This window comes from Pezoporus wallicus, unplaced genomic scaffold (genome assembly GCF_028554395.1).
Source record: "Pezoporus wallicus isolate ANWC-B61680 ecotype Strahan unplaced genomic scaffold, APGP_CSIRO_Pwel_v1 scaffold_3294, whole genome shotgun sequence".
NCBI classification, from domain to species: Eukaryota; Metazoa; Chordata; class Aves; order Psittaciformes; family Psittacidae; genus Pezoporus; species Pezoporus wallicus.
Window position 1 is genome coordinate 14,418,250 of NW_026635478.1, and position 18,907 is coordinate 14,437,156.

The 18,907-nt window shown below is 46.8% G+C and overlaps 2 protein-coding genes across 5 annotated transcripts in view; both read right to left on the minus strand.

Moving 5' to 3' along the window:
• NECAP1 (NECAP endocytosis associated 1) overlaps window positions 1-18,907 on the minus strand; it is a 150,182-nt gene that overhangs the window by 103,450 nt on the left and 27,825 nt on the right. The window lies entirely within an intron of this gene.
• Window positions 9,257-14,491, minus strand: LOC130609734 (C-type lectin domain family 6 member A-like). Of its 4 annotated transcripts, none has more exons than XM_057429017.1 (6): window positions 13,834-14,491; window positions 12,856-12,942; window positions 11,705-11,797; window positions 10,379-10,530; window positions 10,006-10,136; window positions 9,257-9,725 (listed from the first exon to the last, which is right to left on the minus strand). In XM_057429017.1, the coding sequence occupies exons 1-6, from the start codon at window positions 14,015-14,017 to the stop codon at window positions 9,566-9,568; spliced, it is 807 nt and encodes a 268-aa protein (XP_057285000.1). In that variant the 5' UTR covers window positions 14,018-14,491; the 3' UTR covers window positions 9,257-9,565. The 4 variants fall into 4 exon arrangements, with proteins under 4 accessions (XP_057285000.1, XP_057284991.1, XP_057285008.1 ...); XM_057429008.1 differs by having other exon boundaries at window positions 12,856-12,951; XM_057429025.1 differs by lacking the exon at window positions 12,856-12,942.

Genomic DNA, 18,907 nt, shown 5'->3' on the forward strand with positions numbered 1-18,907 from the left:
AGAATGTAAAAGATATGTGTGGGGTGTACAGTTTCTAAACTTGGATCCAGCTTCTGGGAGTCCAAAAGCAATCCCATGACCAGTGTGGGATTAAATAGTGTACTTGAATGCCCCATTGTTTGAAATAAACATACATGTGTGACTGCAAAAGAGAGGAAATTATCCCACAAAAATTTAAGTGTAGCCAAGGGATTAATCTTAAGCTACCTCATAAAGAGGCATTTTTCCAACAAATGTGGTTTTGAAACAGAGCTCCCTGAAATTCCCACAGCACATCAAAACCAAGTAACAGGGTCCTGAGCTGCATGGTGGATTAAACTGCTCCGTGGAGAACAGTGTGGAAATATAGAAGAACAATTTCATTGATGTTAATACTGTAGAAGAGGGGAAGCAGCTCAGAGGCTGTCAGTGGAGATGTATTTTTAGCTGTGCTTTAGGATGTCCCAGAATGCTCACATAGAGGAGAGGTTCAAGGATGTGTCAAACAGGAGCAGCTTCAGAGGTGAAGGACATGGCTATCATTGGGCTGTGGAAGGGGACACGAGTAAGTCAGGGACCTCTGTGGTCTGAGAGGAAATGCTTGACCATAGTAGCAGGAGACAGTGCCTGGCGTTGAAGTGTTAAAGGCCTGGTGACAGGTGGCTTAAACCATAACAGATGACTTTGCATGACAGTGCAAATTCCAGCTGAATCTCCCTCCTACGGGCTCCTCCCAACTGAAGCACATGGCTGGCTGTAACTCCAAGTCCAACTCCAACTCCATGGCCACATGGTGTGTGGGCTGGCTGTAGCTCCAAGTCCAGAGATGGCCACATGGTGTGTGGGCATTGTCTTGCACCCTCACAGGCTTCCTTGCTGCTTGTGACCAAGAGCGCACTTCTCTGACAGGCAGCACTGGGTGTGGGGATGGAGACGAGTCTCCACAGCAAGCCACCTCTGGTATTTATGGTCTCTACCATGCCCTTTTTCTCTCATCCTTCTGTTCTGGATAGGTTGTCTGACTTCCAGGCCAACAGACTGCTTATTCCAAGTCTGTTTTTACATTATTGAGGTGGGGCCTTTCTCATCCAGCAGGCACTAAAACGCATGTGGCCATAAAGCTGCTCTGCCCTCAGTGGCCTGGTTTTGCCTGTTCCTACTCTGAGAACTCAGGGCTCAGCAGCTGCGGTTTGACCAGCACAGAGGAAAGGAAACAACCTTCAATGGGTGATCCCAGTGAGGAATTCGCAGAGCTGGTTTGATATGATTCATGGCCTTTTGGTGCACTCAGGACCCTGACATTCAGCTGAAACTGACAGCAGAAAACTCTACATGGTGGCTATTTTGACCTGTTCTTGACTGCCAGAAAAATGGGTTTAGATCAGCCAGTCACTTCACTGAGGTGATAGGAAGCATATATTAAATAGCTAGAGTTTCCATTCAATCCATCCTGGTGTAGGTGTGAATCAGCACACTATTTCTTCTCCCCATGGCTGTATTTCTAGGTCTCTGCCCTGTCCCTTGCTGATACAGGAAGGTATCCAGTATGTCACAAGGGAGCTCTTTTTGTAGTCAGTTTCTTGCAGGTGCCTCACCACATAGAAGGGGAGCCAGAAGAGGAGAAACACAGAGTTTAACATGAAGTTCAGTCCTGATGGCTTTCACTTTTCTTCCTGGGACAATAATGATTCTCTTCCTGAAAGCCCTGCTGTCAGTGCCTATTATCCAAAAGTACTTGGTGACCTCCTGGTGGAAGAAGATAATGAGGATGAATGGGATCAAAAACACCACCAAGAGGTGGATGATACTGTAGACAAAGGAGATGTTTCTTATACTGACAGGTAGAATGGGACCTGATATTTTCCACAATATTAACATCGTCACTCATGAGAATACTAGCAGCCAAACACTGCTCCCAAGTAATCATTTGGAACATTGGTGTGAATATCCCTGAATATTTTTGTTTCTGGATGAAATCTTGGAAGGTAAGTAAGGTCTGCATTGAAAGGCAAAGGAAAAACAGGCACTGTGGAAGGTCTGGTACCAAGCTGGGTAGGCTTTGCTCCCCATGAATCCTCTTCAGTCCTTCCCCAGTGAGGAACTTGTCATCAGGAGCTGGACATTGCATACCTGGAAGGGTCTATTATGAATATCAGTGCTGCACCTGAACATTCTTGCCTTGTTAGTTACCTGCCTCATTGCGGGCAGCATTTCCTTCTGTCCCCCTGAGAAGAAGGTAGCATGACAACCTCACCGCCCCTCAAATCCTGCAGAAGACTTGTTTATCAATGGCAGTTTTGATCCAGAAGGAAAACTCTGGGGGAGGAGGTAAATGTCCTCACACAGCTGAGAGCTGGGGGCATTTCCAGCAGTGGAGCCTTGGGTTGTGTTGGCTGAACTGTCACTAGGTGCGAGTGCAGTCAGCTGTTGAGGATGTCTCTTCTCTGAAGAAAGCCAAGGGAGAGGGTGGATGTGCTTACCTTAGCCAGGGACGTCCCAGGCAGCGAGTCTGACTCTTCCCAGCTCAGCCTGGAGACTAGCTGTGGAGCAGAGCCTGTCCTTCACCAGCTGGCAGGTTCTGCAAGGTTGCCCTGACCAACTGACACCAACACACAACATGGAACCTCTGCGTACAGCTGTGCCATGGGGAGGCCCTGGCCCAGCTCTGGGAAGGGACTCAGCTGCCTTTTTTTGGCATGGGTTTGCATGGAAGGTCATGTCAACAGTGCATGACATGGACTCATCTGGCACAGCTTGCCAGACATTTCCAATCCCTGTTCTTCTGAAATGTGAATGGCTCACCTTACAGTGCCCCCTCCCTTCTTTTCCTTTCAAGTAGATTCCCTTCTTGGCTTGCCAGACCCTTGCAGTCCTTCCTCCCTTCTATCCCCTGTAGAGACATTGCCTTGCCTGGGCACTGGAAACAAAGCCTTTGTGGCTCTGAGGCTGGGTATTGAACCTCAGCAAACTGGTGAGGTTTGGTGAGCACAAGGCAAAAAAAAAAAAAACGAAGAGGTTTGCCGCAGAATATACATGGAGTCAGTCAGAGATCAACATGATCAGACAAAAAGCTGTTTATTACAAAGCCTTAACCCCTTAAATACTGTTTCTTACATACACTTACAGTGATTTGGCATATTATGATTGGATACATGTCTTGAAGACCCTTAGTGGCTAACATATAATTGGTTAAGCACAGGTGTGAGAACTTGACCTCGAAAGCTTGCCAACAGTCCACAGTTCTCATTAACTCAGTGAAATCCAGCTGCTTCTTGTCTTGCTTGTTTAGGCTTCCTTGGGCCTCTCATGGCCTTGCTGTATCTTTCAGGATTATTCAGAGTTTATGTACCAATTATCCATTCTCCTGTGAGAACACTGTCCCCACAGAGGTTGGAACTGGGCTGAAAGGAAATGTTCAGTCTGTTAGCTGCCAAGCAGCTCACTATTGGATGGATTGAACTTGTGGGGCCTAAGGCTGCAGCAAGAGCTACCCATGGGAACACCTTTTCATTGTGCAGAAAAAATGATGAGTAGAATTGTTTTCCTTGTAATAAAGTCCTATAAGAATTTAGAGAAGCAAAATGAGGTAACCCTTGCAGAGATAGGATCTGCTCAGTGTCCTGTGACCTGTTTGTAGAACCATTCAGTGCTGCACAACTCGAGGTTCCCAGTATCAGAAGGGACATAGGAATATCTACAGTATCCACTCTTTCTTTATAGTGTTACCTCTGGTTACTAGCATTTTAAATGGTACTTTACAGCCTGAATGCCTCTCTTACTGGGATCATAATGAAATAGCATTTCTTAGTGCAAAACGCCAGCACCAGCTGCACAACTAGTTGTTGACCCACAGGATCCATCCACTCCTCCTCAGGCCCTTCCCCATCACTGACAGGATCAAGGAGAACATCACTTGGGCTCTCATGCCCTTGACCCCTAAGCCATGTAGTCGTGTTTGATGTGCTCCAGGTCTCCTCCAGGAGTATTGATTGTTGCCCACATGGAAGAGAAGCAGGGAGTAATAGTCTGAGGGAAGGACAAGCATCAGCAATATTTCCATATCATAAATACCACCCCTGGCAAACAGCAAACCTGCCTGAATGATGCATGAGGTTGGCAGATGGGGGCCTCAGTTCCTTAACAGAAGAGAATTGTCCCCTGAGGCAGAGGTGACCCCAACAAAGAAAGTACCTAAAGGCCACTTTTAAGAAACTTCCACTTAACAAGAGTCTGTCTAGGAGATCCAAAAGGGAACCACAGCAGCAGGTTAGCACCTCGGCTCTGTACTGCTTTGGTAGATGGAGTTCAATAACTCAGCTGTTCTGGGACACCACCAGTATGACTGAAGTCCCCTGTGCTCTACACCATGCCAGCACTGTTGCACCTGCATGGAGCCCGCAGTGTTTCACCACCACTCAACCCACATGCCTAGCAGAAATATGGGATGTTCTGCTCACATGGCTTTGCCAGAAGAAATGCAAATGGCAGTGGTGGCTCTGTGGTTGCCTTGCTACATATCAGTTGTAGGAGAGCTAGAACTACACAGACTGCCTTGTTGTAGTGATACATACTGCCTGCTTCCTGCCAGAACTGCCTGAACTTCTAGCCTAGTCCACAGGCATGGGTAGGCATTTGGACAGAACAGGGTTGCAATTGCAGTACATGCATTGGTTCGGCATAAACAAGAGCTTCCCTCATGGAATTATGTTTGTTTTCTGTAGGGTACTTGAATGCTTGTGGAGGAAGTAGAAGTGCTTGTTCTCATGTGGATACAAGTCATCAATAACTCCATTGTTTGGAACTACCAAGAGCAGGGTTGATACACTCCCATTAAGAGTGCGATAGTGTCTGTTACTTGGACAGTTTTCATCCACTGCTTACATTTACTTTAATAACTCTTTGGTGATATCAGTAGCTGTGGAGGGATGGCCAGAAACCTCAGCAAAACCCACAGCGCTCTAGAAACAGGAAGCCACCACTTGCTTTTCAGAGCTACGAAACAGTCTCTCAATTTTGGAATGACTCATAATGCTTTGGCTCTGCGGTGTAGCCACATTATATGGCTTCCACATCAGCCACTTTTTAGGCAGGAGGAAACGACGACATTGATCTGTCCTTCAGCACACTCATCCCAAGCTTACCCACTACCCTCAGTTTTCCTTCCTTCTCTGACTATGTGAACAGTGTTGTGCAGTAGAATGGCTTCCCAACAGCCAGCACAGAAAGAAAGAAGATGAATCAGCAAGGGTCCTCCTGAGGGAGATGACCCATGGCACTTTTGCATATAGCACTGACAGAGCACACAGGGCTATCTACAGAAGTTAACAGAAAAAGGTTTTTTCTCCTTTTATTTTTCTTCTTCTTGTCCTTTTCTATATCTTCTGAATGGATATCAAACTGCAGAGAGCAGAAAGTGTTGCTGCATTAACTTGGCATGGAAGACTGTGTAAGACTCTGTGGCCTCAGCTAGTTTGCTGAGATGTTTTCTGAAAGCAGAATGCAGTCCTGTCTCTTTCCCACTTTTGCTTCTCTTTCTTTCCCTGGTAATGCCTGATGTTTCTTTCCATCTCATCACAGAATCACAGAATCCTAAGGGTTGGAAGGGACCTCAAAAGATCATCTAGTCCAACCCCCCTGCAAGAGCAGGGTAACCTAGAGTACATCACACAGGAACTTGTCCAGGCGGGCCTTGAATATCTCCAATGTAGGAGACTCCACAACTACCCTGGGCAACCTGTTCCAGTGCTCTGTCACTCTCACAGTAAAAAAGTTTTTCCTGATGTTCACATGGAACCTCCTACGCTCCAGTTTACACCCATTGCCCCTTGTCCTATCACTGGACATCACTGAAAAAAACCTAGCTCCATCATCCTGACACTCACCCTTTACATATTTGTAAACATTGATGAGGTCACCCCTCAGCCTCCTCTTCTCCAAGCTAAAGAGACCCAGCTCCCTCAGCCTCTCCTCATAAGAGAGATGTTCCATTCCCTTAATCATCTTTGTAGCTCTGCGCTGGACTCTTTCAAGCAATTCCCTGTCCTTCTTGAACTGAGGGGCCCAGAACCGGACACAATATTCCAGATGCGGCCTCACCGAGGCAGAGTAGAGGGGGAGGAGAACCTCTCTTGACCTACTACCCACACCCTTTCTAATGCACCCTAGGATGCCATTGGCCTTCTTGGCCACAAGGGCACATTGCTGGCTCATGGTCATCCTCCTGTCCACCAGGTCCCTTTCCCCTTCACTACTGTCCAGCAGGTCAGCCCCCAACCTGTACTGGTACATGGGGTTGTTCTTCCCCATATGCAACACTCTACACTTGCCCTTGTTGAATTTCATCAAGTTTCTCCCTGCCCAGCTCTCCAGCCTGTCCAGGTCTCGCTGAATGGCAACACAGCCCTCTGGTGTGTCAGCCACTCCTTCCAGTTTAGTATCATCAGCGAACTTGCTGAGGGTACACTCAGTTCCCTCATCCAGGCCGTTGATGAAAATATTAAACAGCACTGGTCCCAGCACCGACCCCTGAGGGACTCCACCAGTCACAGACCTCCAGCTGGATTCCGCCCCATTGACCACAACTCTCTGCCTTCTTCCTTTCAACCAGTTCTTGATCCACCTCACTACCTGATCATCAAGCCCACACTTCCTTAGCTTATCTATGAGGATGCTGTGGGAGACAATATCAAATGCCTTACTGAAATAGGAAAAACCACATCTACCGCTTTACCATCATCCATCCACCTAGTTACTTGCTCATAGAAGGCTATAAGGTTGGTCAAACATGACTTCCCCTTGGTAAAGCCATGTTGGCTGCTCTTAATGACCCCCTCATCCTTGATATGTCTGATGATGCCATCCATAGACATAGTGCTTGCCAGCAGGAGAAAGGAAAACAACTTCTCTTTCTACCTGGGCTGGTATCTGAGCAGGTGGGACAAAACCAACAGGGCATAGCTCCACTTACTCCATAACAAGATTCCCACCGGGGAATTTCTAAGGCTTGAAGAGCAAGATTGAGGGAGTGGGGAGAACTGGCTGTGCTTTCCTCTGCAAAAAGAGGCAATATGCAGGGGAATGAGGTATATTCATAGGATGTCTTTCCAATATGGCTCTTCTGATGTTTTCCCAGCTGAAAATAGCATCTCAAAGACTGGGCATCACAGGGTTTCTTGAGGAAAACCAGAAGCTAGCTCAAGTTTGAACCACCACAGTTTTGTTTTTTTTCTGCAGTCAGACCATGTTTTCAGTATAAGTATCCTCAGAAGTGAATGTCACTGTAGCTCCTTTCCTATCCTCAGAATTGAGTTCCTTTCCAAAGGAAAAGTTAATGTGCCAAGGAGTGGTGAGCATCTAAGTCTTGCTCTAACAGGCAGTTGGGATGTGGCCAGGGTGCCCACCTGTAAACAAGGACTGCAGATGTTACCATGAAGTATGCTAATCTGATAAACCTTTTGTCCTTTCCAGCCAACCTCATGGCTCAATGCAGGGATTGCCCTTCTGAAGCTTTCTGAAAGCACTATACCTGACATACAGTCCTGTATCGTCTTGCTGTGACACATGCTGCATCTTGAACCCAGACAAACTTGAGACTTAATGCTTCTTATAAGCTGAAGAAAGGCACATCTGTCAGATAAGTCCATATTGAAGAATACAGTAAGAGGAAGGTTCTTGCTTTATTCTACATCTGTGCAAACATGTACTGTGTGTGGAGTCCATCCCTGCCTAAAACCTGAGTGCTGCTATTGGGATGGACTTTGCTCAGACACACGACTGAAACTCTTACCCAGAGTTTCACCACCTATCCTTCAACAGTGGACACACAAATAAGGGACATGCATTTACTGTATTGTACAACTAATGTAAAAGAATGGGTTCATACTCTGTGCGTGTGTGCATGTGTCTGCATACAGGAGCAAACAGGAACTGGAGGAACTTCCCTTCAGTGATTCTGCAGACAAACCCAGTATCATCTCCCAAGATCCCTCTTTTGTCAGGACATCTCAGGAACAACTGTGTTCCAAATATGGGACACGGAGACTGTTTCTAGCTAGTTACATTTTCTTGCAAACCAGTCTTATGGTGTGAGCTTTGCTCTGCCCTCCCAGGAGCTAGAACTGCAGCTGCTTCTAAGATTTTCTGTAATACATTAATCACTGTGTGTCTTATCTAACCCTTCTTCTTCCTCAAAACCCTGCTGCTGTGGTTTCCATAAATGAGCTGGGGGAAACTGAAAAGAGAAGTCCATTGCAATGTTTTTGTTTGCTGCTACGTTGGACAGGACAACAAAGTTTGCTCCGTTGTGAAAAGATCCCAGCAACTTTAGAAAATAGGAGGCCAAGACCTTGTAAAAGCCGAGCTTTTGGTCCCGTGGCTAAAACAGAAACCTGGCAAATCACTTCTTATGAAGATGACACAAATTTGTGCTCAGATTTTAGATGAATTTAAAAAATAATAAATCACAACTGATTTTTCAGGTTGTATTTTTAGTCACAAACTGGAAACTCCCAGCTCTTTAAGAAGCATGGATATCATTGATGAAAAGGAAGAATATACAGACAGAGGTGTGGGGAATTTGAGGGAAGCAGAGCAAGCTCAAGACTTCTGTGTGTTTGATTTACAGTAATGCCTCTTACAGGGGTCTTCTACCTTTTTCTCACGTTATAAATCCCTCCTGGGGAAACTCTGGCTTTTATCCTTCATGTGATATTTGATTGCTTTCTCTCCCTCTCATTGTCAAGCTTACTCCTGCCACATATCTCAGTAAGATCTCCAAAATCCATCTCCTTTCTGCTACAAGCTGAGCAAAAAGTTGTTGGCACTGACTACTGGACAGCCTGCTCTGTTGCTTCCCTGATTCTCCACAAGTGTTCAGAGCCTTTCTCACATGCTCTGCAGATGAACGCTGGATTTTTCCTGCTCCTGGACACTCCAGCACACTCACAGTAATATTCTCACCTGGAGGTATCAAACACACTGAAAAGTTAGAACCCTCATGCAGGGAGAAGGCTAGGTTGGTAGAGTGATGGGACTTGTCAGAAGACAGCCTCGTGCATTGAACGGATTTAACATTTACTGCTCTGGGGTTTTTAACTTATCAATGCAGAACCTGCTGAAGGAAGAAGGAAACATTAAAGGTGAACCATGAATAACTGATCCCTTCAGGGGTGGGCCAAGCATGCTCCACTGCATGCTATTCTGCTCCAGTGACTCTTAGGACCAGTATCCTTCCATGGAACAGAGAGGGCCTTTTCCACATCATTGACTGGACAGGAGTCAAGGAAAGTGCTGGAGGATCAGGGCACTCATCTGTGAAGGAGGACCGCGAAAAGGGTCACAGTAGGTCCTTGACATCAGCCTGAGCATTTTCATCCAGGACTGATCTCCATCTTGGAAAGAGACACAGGGGCACAGGAGGGGAACTGATGTCCATCAGATCTGAGATTCTGTAGCAGGCTTGTTCACCCTGCATGGCAAGATGAAGCATTTGTGTGAGCTCAGGCCAGCTTTTCATCAGGTATTGCTGGAGCTGCCCTTTCTCAAAGGTGCTCCTTCAGCTCCTTCAACCAAAGTGGAGTTTCCTTCCTCAGACAGATTTGACTGGCAGTTCACAAATTCGATAGCAACTTGTGAAGCACAGGACGTTATTCCAGTTACTGTAAGTGTTGGGGTCTCTGTTTCCCTTGACGTGAATTGCAGCACATTTTTCTGCAAAGAGTAAATTGGGTTCCCCGGGTTTCCAGAACCTGTAAAAGAAAGTTCCTCTATTGGGAATGTATTTGCATGCATGACAGCGGGGGTGAGGTCACCTCAAACAGTTGCGGAAGAGAAAGGGGAAGTTTACTGTAAGAGAGATCAGGAGTCATAGTTTTGACTGGAAAAGTAGTTGAGTTTTCTGACTTACAATGCAGTTGGAGACAGAAATCCCCCTCTGGCACATACCTGCCTTACACAGTGTATTGGTCACTTAGACTGAGGGTTGTGAATTACATACAGGAACCTTCCTCACTCCCCCAGGATACTCACATGGTTGTCATATCGTATGGAGTCTGATCCACCCACTGCCATTGCCCGGGTTTGTAAGCAGTTAAGCCTATGTAGTATTTTGTTTCATAGGTGTTAGAAAATACTCCTTTCACCAAGTTGAAGAGGAAATCCTGGAAATGAGGGAGAGTGCAATGTGCATGAGATACAGGACTGAGCAGAGGGAGGTGGCAGGAGTCCCTGTGGAGTGGGGCTGGCAGCAGAAGGGGGCTGGTGGCAGAAGGGAGCTGGTGCTGAAGGGATGCACAGAGGACATCCATGCCCCCTCCCTTGCAGGACAAAGAGGGACTGAGTCCTCTCCCTTGCTGGCATTGCGGCTCTGGCTGCTGTGCCCCCCTCTCAGCCCTGCACATACCTGCTCTGCTTCGCTGTTGATCACCACCAGGTGAGAGCCCATCCCAGTGCAGTTCTGCTCGCTATCAGCCCAGGACATCATATCACCTGAGAGGTAGTAGCAGCTTCCTTCGAAGTGTTTCCAGCCCTTCGGGCAGCATGCCCAGCTCTCCTCTGTGGGGAGAAAATCCTGCTTTCAAACAGGACCTTTCAAACCAAGTCCTTCAGCTCCATGAGCTCAATGAAGGGTCCCAGATGCTGGGGGAGGCATTTGAACCACACCTTTAGTCTGGACAGAGGGTAAATGCTCTCTTCCATGCTCCACATCTAAAGTTATAAACAGCCTGAGAGGTTTCTGTCTCAAGTCCCCTGCCTGAAGTGTCTTTCCCTTTCTCTATCTGTTCTGCAGTGTCCATGCAACCTCTGATTGGTGAGAGACACAGTTTCTGCCTTACCATTCTTGAGGAAGCAAGATGGGAAGTAGTTGGCTCATGTTCCTCTAGGAACACTTCCATCAGAGAAGTGTTGTCCAAGTGTTTAGCTCTCAACTCATGCGGACTGACAGACATGTACAATGAACTGCTCTGACAGCCTTGCCACCCCAGACAGTTCCTTAGACTAGGCAGGCTTTCCTAGAGATCTGCCTTATTTCCAGAAAGCTACATCATGGATCAGAAATACACAGATATATTCTCTCAAATCATGAGGCTACATGAGAACGGATCCCAAACTGAGTTGGGGAATTCGCACTGCAGGAATTCAAGCACTTGCCATTGCTGTCATTTCATGTGTGGTTGCAGCCCAGCTCTCCATTACTCTAACTTCATAGAATCACAGAGTCATAGAATAGTTAGGGTTGGAAAGGACCTTAACATCATCTAGTTCCAACCCTAACTATTCCAACCCTAACTTGCATAACAACATCCTCTTACCACTCTGTCCCTCACACTGAACATGATGCTTGTGTGAACAGGCAGTGAGCCAGCACAAGGAGAGGAGCTGGATTGAATCAGCCCTTACAAAGGGATGGAGCACTTCCAGCTAGATCAGTGAACTGGAATAGCAGTTGAGGAGTTGTGTGAGGGCCAGTGAGAGGAGAAGAGAGGAAGAGTAGCCAGAAGTACGTCTGGAAGAAGCCACACTCCTCCACTGGTCCAGAACAGGTTTCTATAGCATCCTAAGAAAACTGGCAATACAGCATTGTCTTTCCTCAGTTCTCAAGCTTCCTTCTTTAAAACAGTCCAGCTCTGCCTGACAATCACATTCCCAAACTCAAAGGCTAACTGAAACCTGAGTAAATTTTGGTGAGTTTCTTAGAGTTGCTTAGGAAGCTCTTAGCATCACTCACCTATGCCTCCAGATACGCTGGGGATGCAGCGCCACTCTGTAGCGTTCTGGACCAGAGTCATGTACTGGCCATAGTCTCCATGAAGGAAAACAACTGGGAAGAGAAGAAAGAGAAAGAAAGTGATACTGTCATCTTTTTGTCTTCATCCATGAGCAACCTGTCCTATCCTCCACCTTCTGGCTGTACCACGGAGACTCCGTGTGAACAGCCTCAGAAATGGGTATTGAGTGAGATGAAAAAAGCGGATAAGAAAGAAGATGAGGAACAGCAGGCTGTTTCTCCCTCTAGTGGTCACTCCTTCCTTTGAGCGGGCATCGACCGGATGAGCTCCTCTCCCCTCTGCTGGCTGAGAGACTCATTTTCCCAGCTGACAAAATCAGCTTAGACATCCTTTGAGGATGAAAGGGTCATTAAAGGGTCAAAGAAGTCATGGGATAAACTTAATAATGGTGGAATATTAATACAAATTCCATGGTAAATCTTCCCAAGCACTGCAGCGTTAGAGCTTTTACCCTCATCAAGAAGGCCTTAACGCTGTTGAGCGTTAACGCTTCACCTAAGGGAGTTAAGAAAAACCACAGAGGAGTCATCACAGAGCAGAGTGAAACTCCAGGACAGTGCAAGCACAGGATTTCCCTTTCAGTCGGTCAGGCAGTGTGGCTGGAGCATTTGGATGGATTCACCCCCACCCTGCTAAAATATGGGCAGCCTGGTACCAGTATTTCCCAGAATATCACACTGGCTCCTTGGTTTCAGTATTGTCACACGGAGCTCTGAGAGAGAGAACAGCTCAGGAGAGCCAGCATCCAAGAGCTGGCCTTCAGGGAACCTGCTCAGTTACCGCCTGACACTAAAGAGACTTCTCAGCTCTTGATGGGAGCTGGTTTTGTCCAGGACTGGCTTTATTAAGACAGGAGGGAAAGTGAGAGGAGCAGTGGGAAGGCCCTGCCAGGGAATAAACCTGAACTGTGGAAGGGACTCTGCTCCCTGAGTAAGAGGACAGAGGTGGGAGTGGGGCAGCAGAACAGGCTGCTTTGGCAAAGGGCATAAATGCCTGCAGGCAGAAAGGCGAGGGTATTGGTTTTCCACCTGACAAAAGGTAGTCAACTGCCTCCTTCATCCCAGGGGAATTAGCAGGGCCTGGAACCCACCAAGGCAGATGGTTACAATGGCAGTTTTGATGGCAAGGCCAGAAGCAATGAAGACCCAGGGGTTCAGCAGGGAGCAGCGTCTCTCTTCTGCTGAGGCTGAAAAACACAAGGCGTGAGTGGGAATCCCCCAGCCCAGAGTCAGGGGCAGGATAACCCAGTTGGCTCCATATCCCAACCTGCTGCTATCCTTGTTCCAACGCTGGGGAGCCCACAGATGCTGTAACCAGGTCCTGTTGCTCATCATTAGCAGTGGGTCAGACCCACAGAGTAGGGCAACACAGGGACTGCCCTGAAGCTGCTCTTTCATTTCCCTGTTTGTCACCAGTCCCACCTGTACTCTTCCCAAACTGCACTCCTCTTTTCTTGTGTCCTGTCACATTTCCTTTTTCTTCAACACATCTTCCTTGTTGCCCTCATTACTTCTCTCTTGCACTGGATGATCTTTCTGTTCCTCCTTCTTCTTCATCTCTCTTTAGAGCTTCTCAGACAGCTTTATTTTGACTCTATCCCCAAGGCCTTTTACATAATAGTATATATTCACTCAAAGGAGTGACTGTCCAGCTCAGTGTTTGCAGAGGCAGACACACAGAAGAGATTGTTTCCACAGGGAAAACAGCCACTTTGAAGCTCCAGGGAAAGCCCTCACTTGGCTCTTAGAGACACCAGGGATTGCAGCAGTGACTTGTACCTACCTTGATGCAGATAGTTCTACCTGGATAATGATAATACGATAGCACTCTTCAGTCCCATCATTTACAGAAAAAAGCACTGAAGAGGATGGCAGACCATAGTCTGCCTGGACTTTCATTCCCCCTGGCTCTGGGAAAAAGGTCACTGCTCCCAGCCTGGGCGCTCCCCAGTTCCCTCATCTGTTGCTTTGAGGCCAGCCACTGTACCATGCCCATTATCTCTATCCCAGCTCTTTGTCTCTCACCTCCTCCATCCATAGGAGGACAGAAAGGAAGGCTTTGTAGTTACCTGCAGTTCCAGGACTGACTCTTCCGTCGTGATTCATTATCTCTACCATGGTATCACTCTTCCTCAAGAGTCTACATGAGTCTACATGTGGCCACAAGTACGGCCTTCCTCCTGCACAGAAGACTGCATTAGGGTAGTCCACACACTGGTGAAGAGCCTTCACAGCCTCTAATCCGGTACGCATAAAAAGCTGTAGCCTGGGTGTTCCCCACAGCACATGGAGATGGGGGAATTGTCGTAGTTTCTCTGCCAGGATGTTTCACAAGATGTTCCTTGCAACACAGAAGCTTACAGAGGGAAATGAAAACAGATGAAGGGTAGTACCAACCCAGCTCAAACGACCGTCTTTTGCACATATTGAAGCCATTTCACAGGACATGCTACTGGCCTTACACCTTTGTTATTTGTTCTTTCCTGGCAAGTGAATATGTGTGCGAAAAGGCCTATGCTGTTGGCATTCAGTAGCAAGGGGCTAAACCAACTCACAATGTCCTGCAAAAGGGAGTCAAAACATGGTAAGAAAACATATCTGTGACTCAGTCTGGGCAAGTCCCTATGTGAAGTCTGAGCCCAGTAACCCAGAGCACAACGAAGAACTTGACAACACTGTTGTTAACTAATTGCTCAGGAAAAGAGGATGGGGCTTTGAGTGGAGGCATTGCATATGACCTGTCACCAAGGAGCTGGAGGTCAGAAAGGATCAGCAGGTGGTGTCAGAATCCCTGTGCATTACAGAGCTCAAAGTTTTACATGGTCACAATAACAAAAGGCATAGCCATAGCTAGCGGTTCTAGCACGGCTCAAGGCAACTTGATTCAAAACCTTGCAGGTTTTGTCCCTAAGAAATAAATACCTGTAAGGATAAAGAATCCCTACTGGGTCTCGTACTCTGAATGGACACAGGTAGGTAGACAGCCTTTGCTTTTCCATGCTCCATCATCACTTTCTCCCTATGAAAAGGCATGAATGGATGTACTGAGGAAGGAATGGATGCAATAGCACAAGTGTATCAGTTGAAGTCTCAAAAGAGCAGGACACAAAACCAGCTACAAATGAGAACAACTCTAAATTGTGTGTAGAAGATATTCTCTGAGTATGTTTTTTTCATGCACAGCAGGCTGCAAGCAGGGTCAAAACATCCAACAGCTATGTTACATTGGAAAGATGGCCCATACATGTGCTTGCTGGTACTGTCACAGAAACTATAAGCTACTAGAAGGCACAAGCTACTGGATTCACAGCGCAGCGAGATCCTCACATGACATATTTAAAAGTTCCCAGCCATCATGCTGGAGAACAGCACTGAAATGCACCACAGATGTTAAAAAATGAGAATGCCTTTTATTTGCCATTGCTTTAAAATACACTTGATTTTGTGCGTACAGGCAGGGAGCTGACTTTGGCTGATCAGTATGTCAAGTGAAGAGGGTATAAAACTGTCAGAAGGAAAATGTGCTTAGTTCATGTGGTTTAAATCTAGTCAGGATGGATCTAAGCAGTTTACCAATCAATTCATCACATGTAATTAACCGGCAAACCATAACCTGTATATTCAGGATCAGCATCAGCAACCGAGATAAAGCACAATACCAGACACAAAATGTCAACAAACAGATACAAATTTGTAAACGTCTTTAAGTAACTGATCCCCAAAAGCTCTAAACCCCACATACACACACATTCTCATGATTACTTGTGCAACTTCCCATGTTCCTCTTTTCTAAGAGCAGTGATTTCCCTATTCTTACGCGCTTCCTACTGGAGGTGTAGGGTACATGGGTATCCATGCCGCTTCCTACAGTCTGCTTACCCACAGGCCAGTGAGAAAGCACAAGGTCACATATGAATACTGAACTTGTGGGTCTGTATATGTTCCACCCTTACTGCCAGGAATGCAGGCTGCCCACTGTATTCAACAGGGAGGATGCCCTGCCATAGACAGGCTGCAGGTTGACTGTCATTTCCTTCCTGCTTCTTTCTCTTTGTTAAAAATGTTCTTGCTTCTTCTAAACTTTGGTTTTGGACCAATTATTGTCTTTCTTAAAAGACTTTTCCTAATTCCATGGCAAATGAATTTGGGGCAAATGCCCTCTCAGATAGTTTCCGGTATTCAATTCACACACTTGTTTACACTGACATTCCTATTTTACCAGTCACTGCTCTCCAGCCCATTTGACAAAGATGAAGGTCTGTGCAATGAATTCACATGAATTCACTTTGGTGTTTGCACAGGGTCTAAAGCAGAGAGAAAGCAAATGACTTTCTTTTCAGCATCACAAACCAAGCTACTGCATCCAGGAAATCAACAGCTGAGCTCACAATGCTCAGATGACAAATAGTTCTGTCCCACTCAGGGATAGAGTCACAAAGTGGTGAAAATAGCCAAACTCTGCATTGGACTGCACAGAACCTCCTTAGTAGTCCTGGTGCCAGGCAGCTAGGACCAGTGATGGGAAATGTTATCTTCTCAGTGGGAAGCTCCAGAATCATTGCAAGTACCTTTCATTTCCACAATGGCAGGAACCTATTTCTCTTTCCTGCTCCATAAACACTAGCAGCATGCTTGAGGAGAGCATGTATCAGTATTCCTGTGGGTCTTTCCACAGTTCTGTAAGTAAAGATTCTCAGCTGTTTTCTATCTGCTCCAGTCATGAAGAGCTTCATGAGTGACCCTTGGTTATTTCACTTCACAAATATATGTGTCAGATCAGCGTGCTGTGGCAACAGGGTGGTACCTTGCAGTACAGAACTGTCAGAGATTCCTGCCCCTGAACCACTGAAGACAGTGGTACTTGGTTATAACAAGTGCAGTCCTAGAAGAGGCACTGGAGACTCTTCAATCTACTTTCACACCCCCTTGCAATATAGACCTAAGTTAACAAGCACAGCATAGATACAGAGAAGATCAATGGAACATGAACTAGGGGAAATACATCAGGCACCATTCCTGGGTGGATAAAACACCACCTGGGGAGCACAGGGAACAGAGTGGGTGAACAGAGCGTGGTGTGGCAGCTTTTGCAGCAGTTTATATGGGTAGCAAGCTTCAGAGGTGAGCTCAGCCAGTGGTCATAGAGAAGGTGCTCAAGGATGGCGTCCTCTCGGCAGAAGGCAAAGAAGGCGAAGTTCTCTCAGAAAGGATTTGGCAACCCAGACAGGGGTCCCTTATAAACATGTAGCTGTCCAGGCGTCTGGCTGTTGTGAGTGCCAGAGCCTGTTGGCGATGTTAGATGGTGGCTGTCTAAGATGTGACCAGGTTGATGCTTTGCTATGCATGGTGGCAGAGCCATCGGAGAGGTGGAATGACCAAGGGAATCTGAGGAGGAGATTGACTGGTGGAGCCGTACTTGAGAGAAGCAAGCCAGCCACATGAGCCAAAAGTAATTAAGGATCCCTTACCATCTTGTCACCAGGGACCTAAGATACAGGGGAGCTTGGAAGCAGATTACTCCTTAGAGTACATGGCATATTTATTACCCCCCAGCTTGTCACCTTCCCAAGTACCCCTCCACAACAGATTTGAGGCCCTGGTACTTGAGGATCAGGAAGACGAGGAATATGACAAAGTAGATAAGGGATCATCCAAGTGAGAAGAGTCGCCATGGGTGAGTCAGACCTTGTGTCATGACCAAATGTGTCAGGGACAATAGATAGTGGTCCGTGGTGAAACACACAAAGATAGAACAGTAATGTTTGTCCGCTTTGGCTCCTCCCTGGAGAGTCCTGCTTTGGCTGCTCCCCAGAAAAGTCCCAACCCTTGGAGACCTTTCTAGGTATTGCTGGCCACTTCTTCCGACGTAGGCTGGCCCCCTGTGTCAGAATGAGTGGGCATTTTTGTCAGTATAAAAGCCCAAGCCTCATGCAATGCAGGGAGGCAGACCTTAAGACCAGGCAGGTCAATGTTGCCTCCACAGGGACACCCGCTAAGTTTGAGCCTGCCACCTTGAACTGCGATGACAATCCTCGGAGCTGGTTTTCTGATCATCATCATAGGGTCCTTGGGGTTGGTGAGATAACCAAACATCATGAGTATCTTTTACTATATCTGTTAGTATCTCTATATTTTCCCATATTAATAAACTGGTTGTGAGTTCTCTATTCATGTCTCATCTCTCTCACCTGGAATCCTTAAACTCTGGAACACCAAATCTACTAGGAAAAAAGAGTGGTTGTGATTGGTGACTCAATCCTGAGAGGAACAGGGGGCTGGTATGTCAACCCAACCTGGCTTGACTCACAGGGAAGTCTGCTGCCTCCATGGGGCCAGGCTCAGTGATGTTACCAGAGAGCTCTGTCATCTGGTATGGATTAATAACTAACCTTTACAGTTGGAGAGGTCTGTATTGTATATGTGTAAACACATATTTTTTTCTGCTACCAGGCATTCATCCAGAATCAGGCTGCTCATGCTGTTTGTGTTTGTGTCAGTGCTTTCTGTCTGTGCTGACCTGTGTGGTTGCTTGTACTCGTGCTTCCTTTTTCTTCCATATGCATCTATATATGTACATATTGTACATACATGCTCAGTCTCACTACCATCTGGAGCTGGGGACACAGAGCTGCAGCAGCCTTGCCTCTGCTGGGCTATGGGATTCAGCAGCTCTTGCCACCACCCACAGCCATTCAGAGAACTACTCCCATTGATAAGCTTAGGAAGCCAAATCTCCTGATCACCTTGCCTCCATTACAGGTTCTCCCCTCTCTTTGGGAGCCAGAGAGAGGATTCACTTTTATAGGTAGGACAGAGTCATACAGCCAGATGCCCACCAATGTTCTGTGAGGAGTTGGCACTGTTTGTCTGGGAAAGGTTAGGCAGATGATGTTTCCTAAGGCAAACAGAAGTGGAGTACAGGGCCCAGGAAGTGGTAATGAGTGGAGAAAAGGTGGGATTCATGGTGGCATATGGTCTGCAGTAGGACATTGTCCTGGGTTCAGCTGTAACAGTTATTTTTCTCCTACTTAGTAGCTGGTGCAGTGCTATGTTTTCGACTTTCAGCCTGGGAACAGCGCTGATAACACCGATGTTTTTAGCTGCTGCTCAGTAATGTTTACTCTGACCAAGGACTTTCTGAGT

Excerpts from the sequence above, each read along its gene's own strand:
- LOC130609734 (XM_057428999.1), bottom strand. The coding sequence starts at position 13,162 with ATGAAAGAGCAGCTTCAGGGCAGTCCCTGTGTTGCCCTACTCTGTGGG. Across the intron at positions 11,798-12,855 it reads CATTGTAACCATCTGCCTTG|TTGTTTTCCTTCATGGAGAC; the intron begins GTGGGTTCCAGG and ends TTCTCTTCCCAG. Across the intron at positions 10,137-10,378 it reads TCAACAGCGAAGCAGAGCAG|GATTTCCTCTTCAACTTGGT; the intron begins GTATGTGCAGGG and ends CCTCATTTCCAG.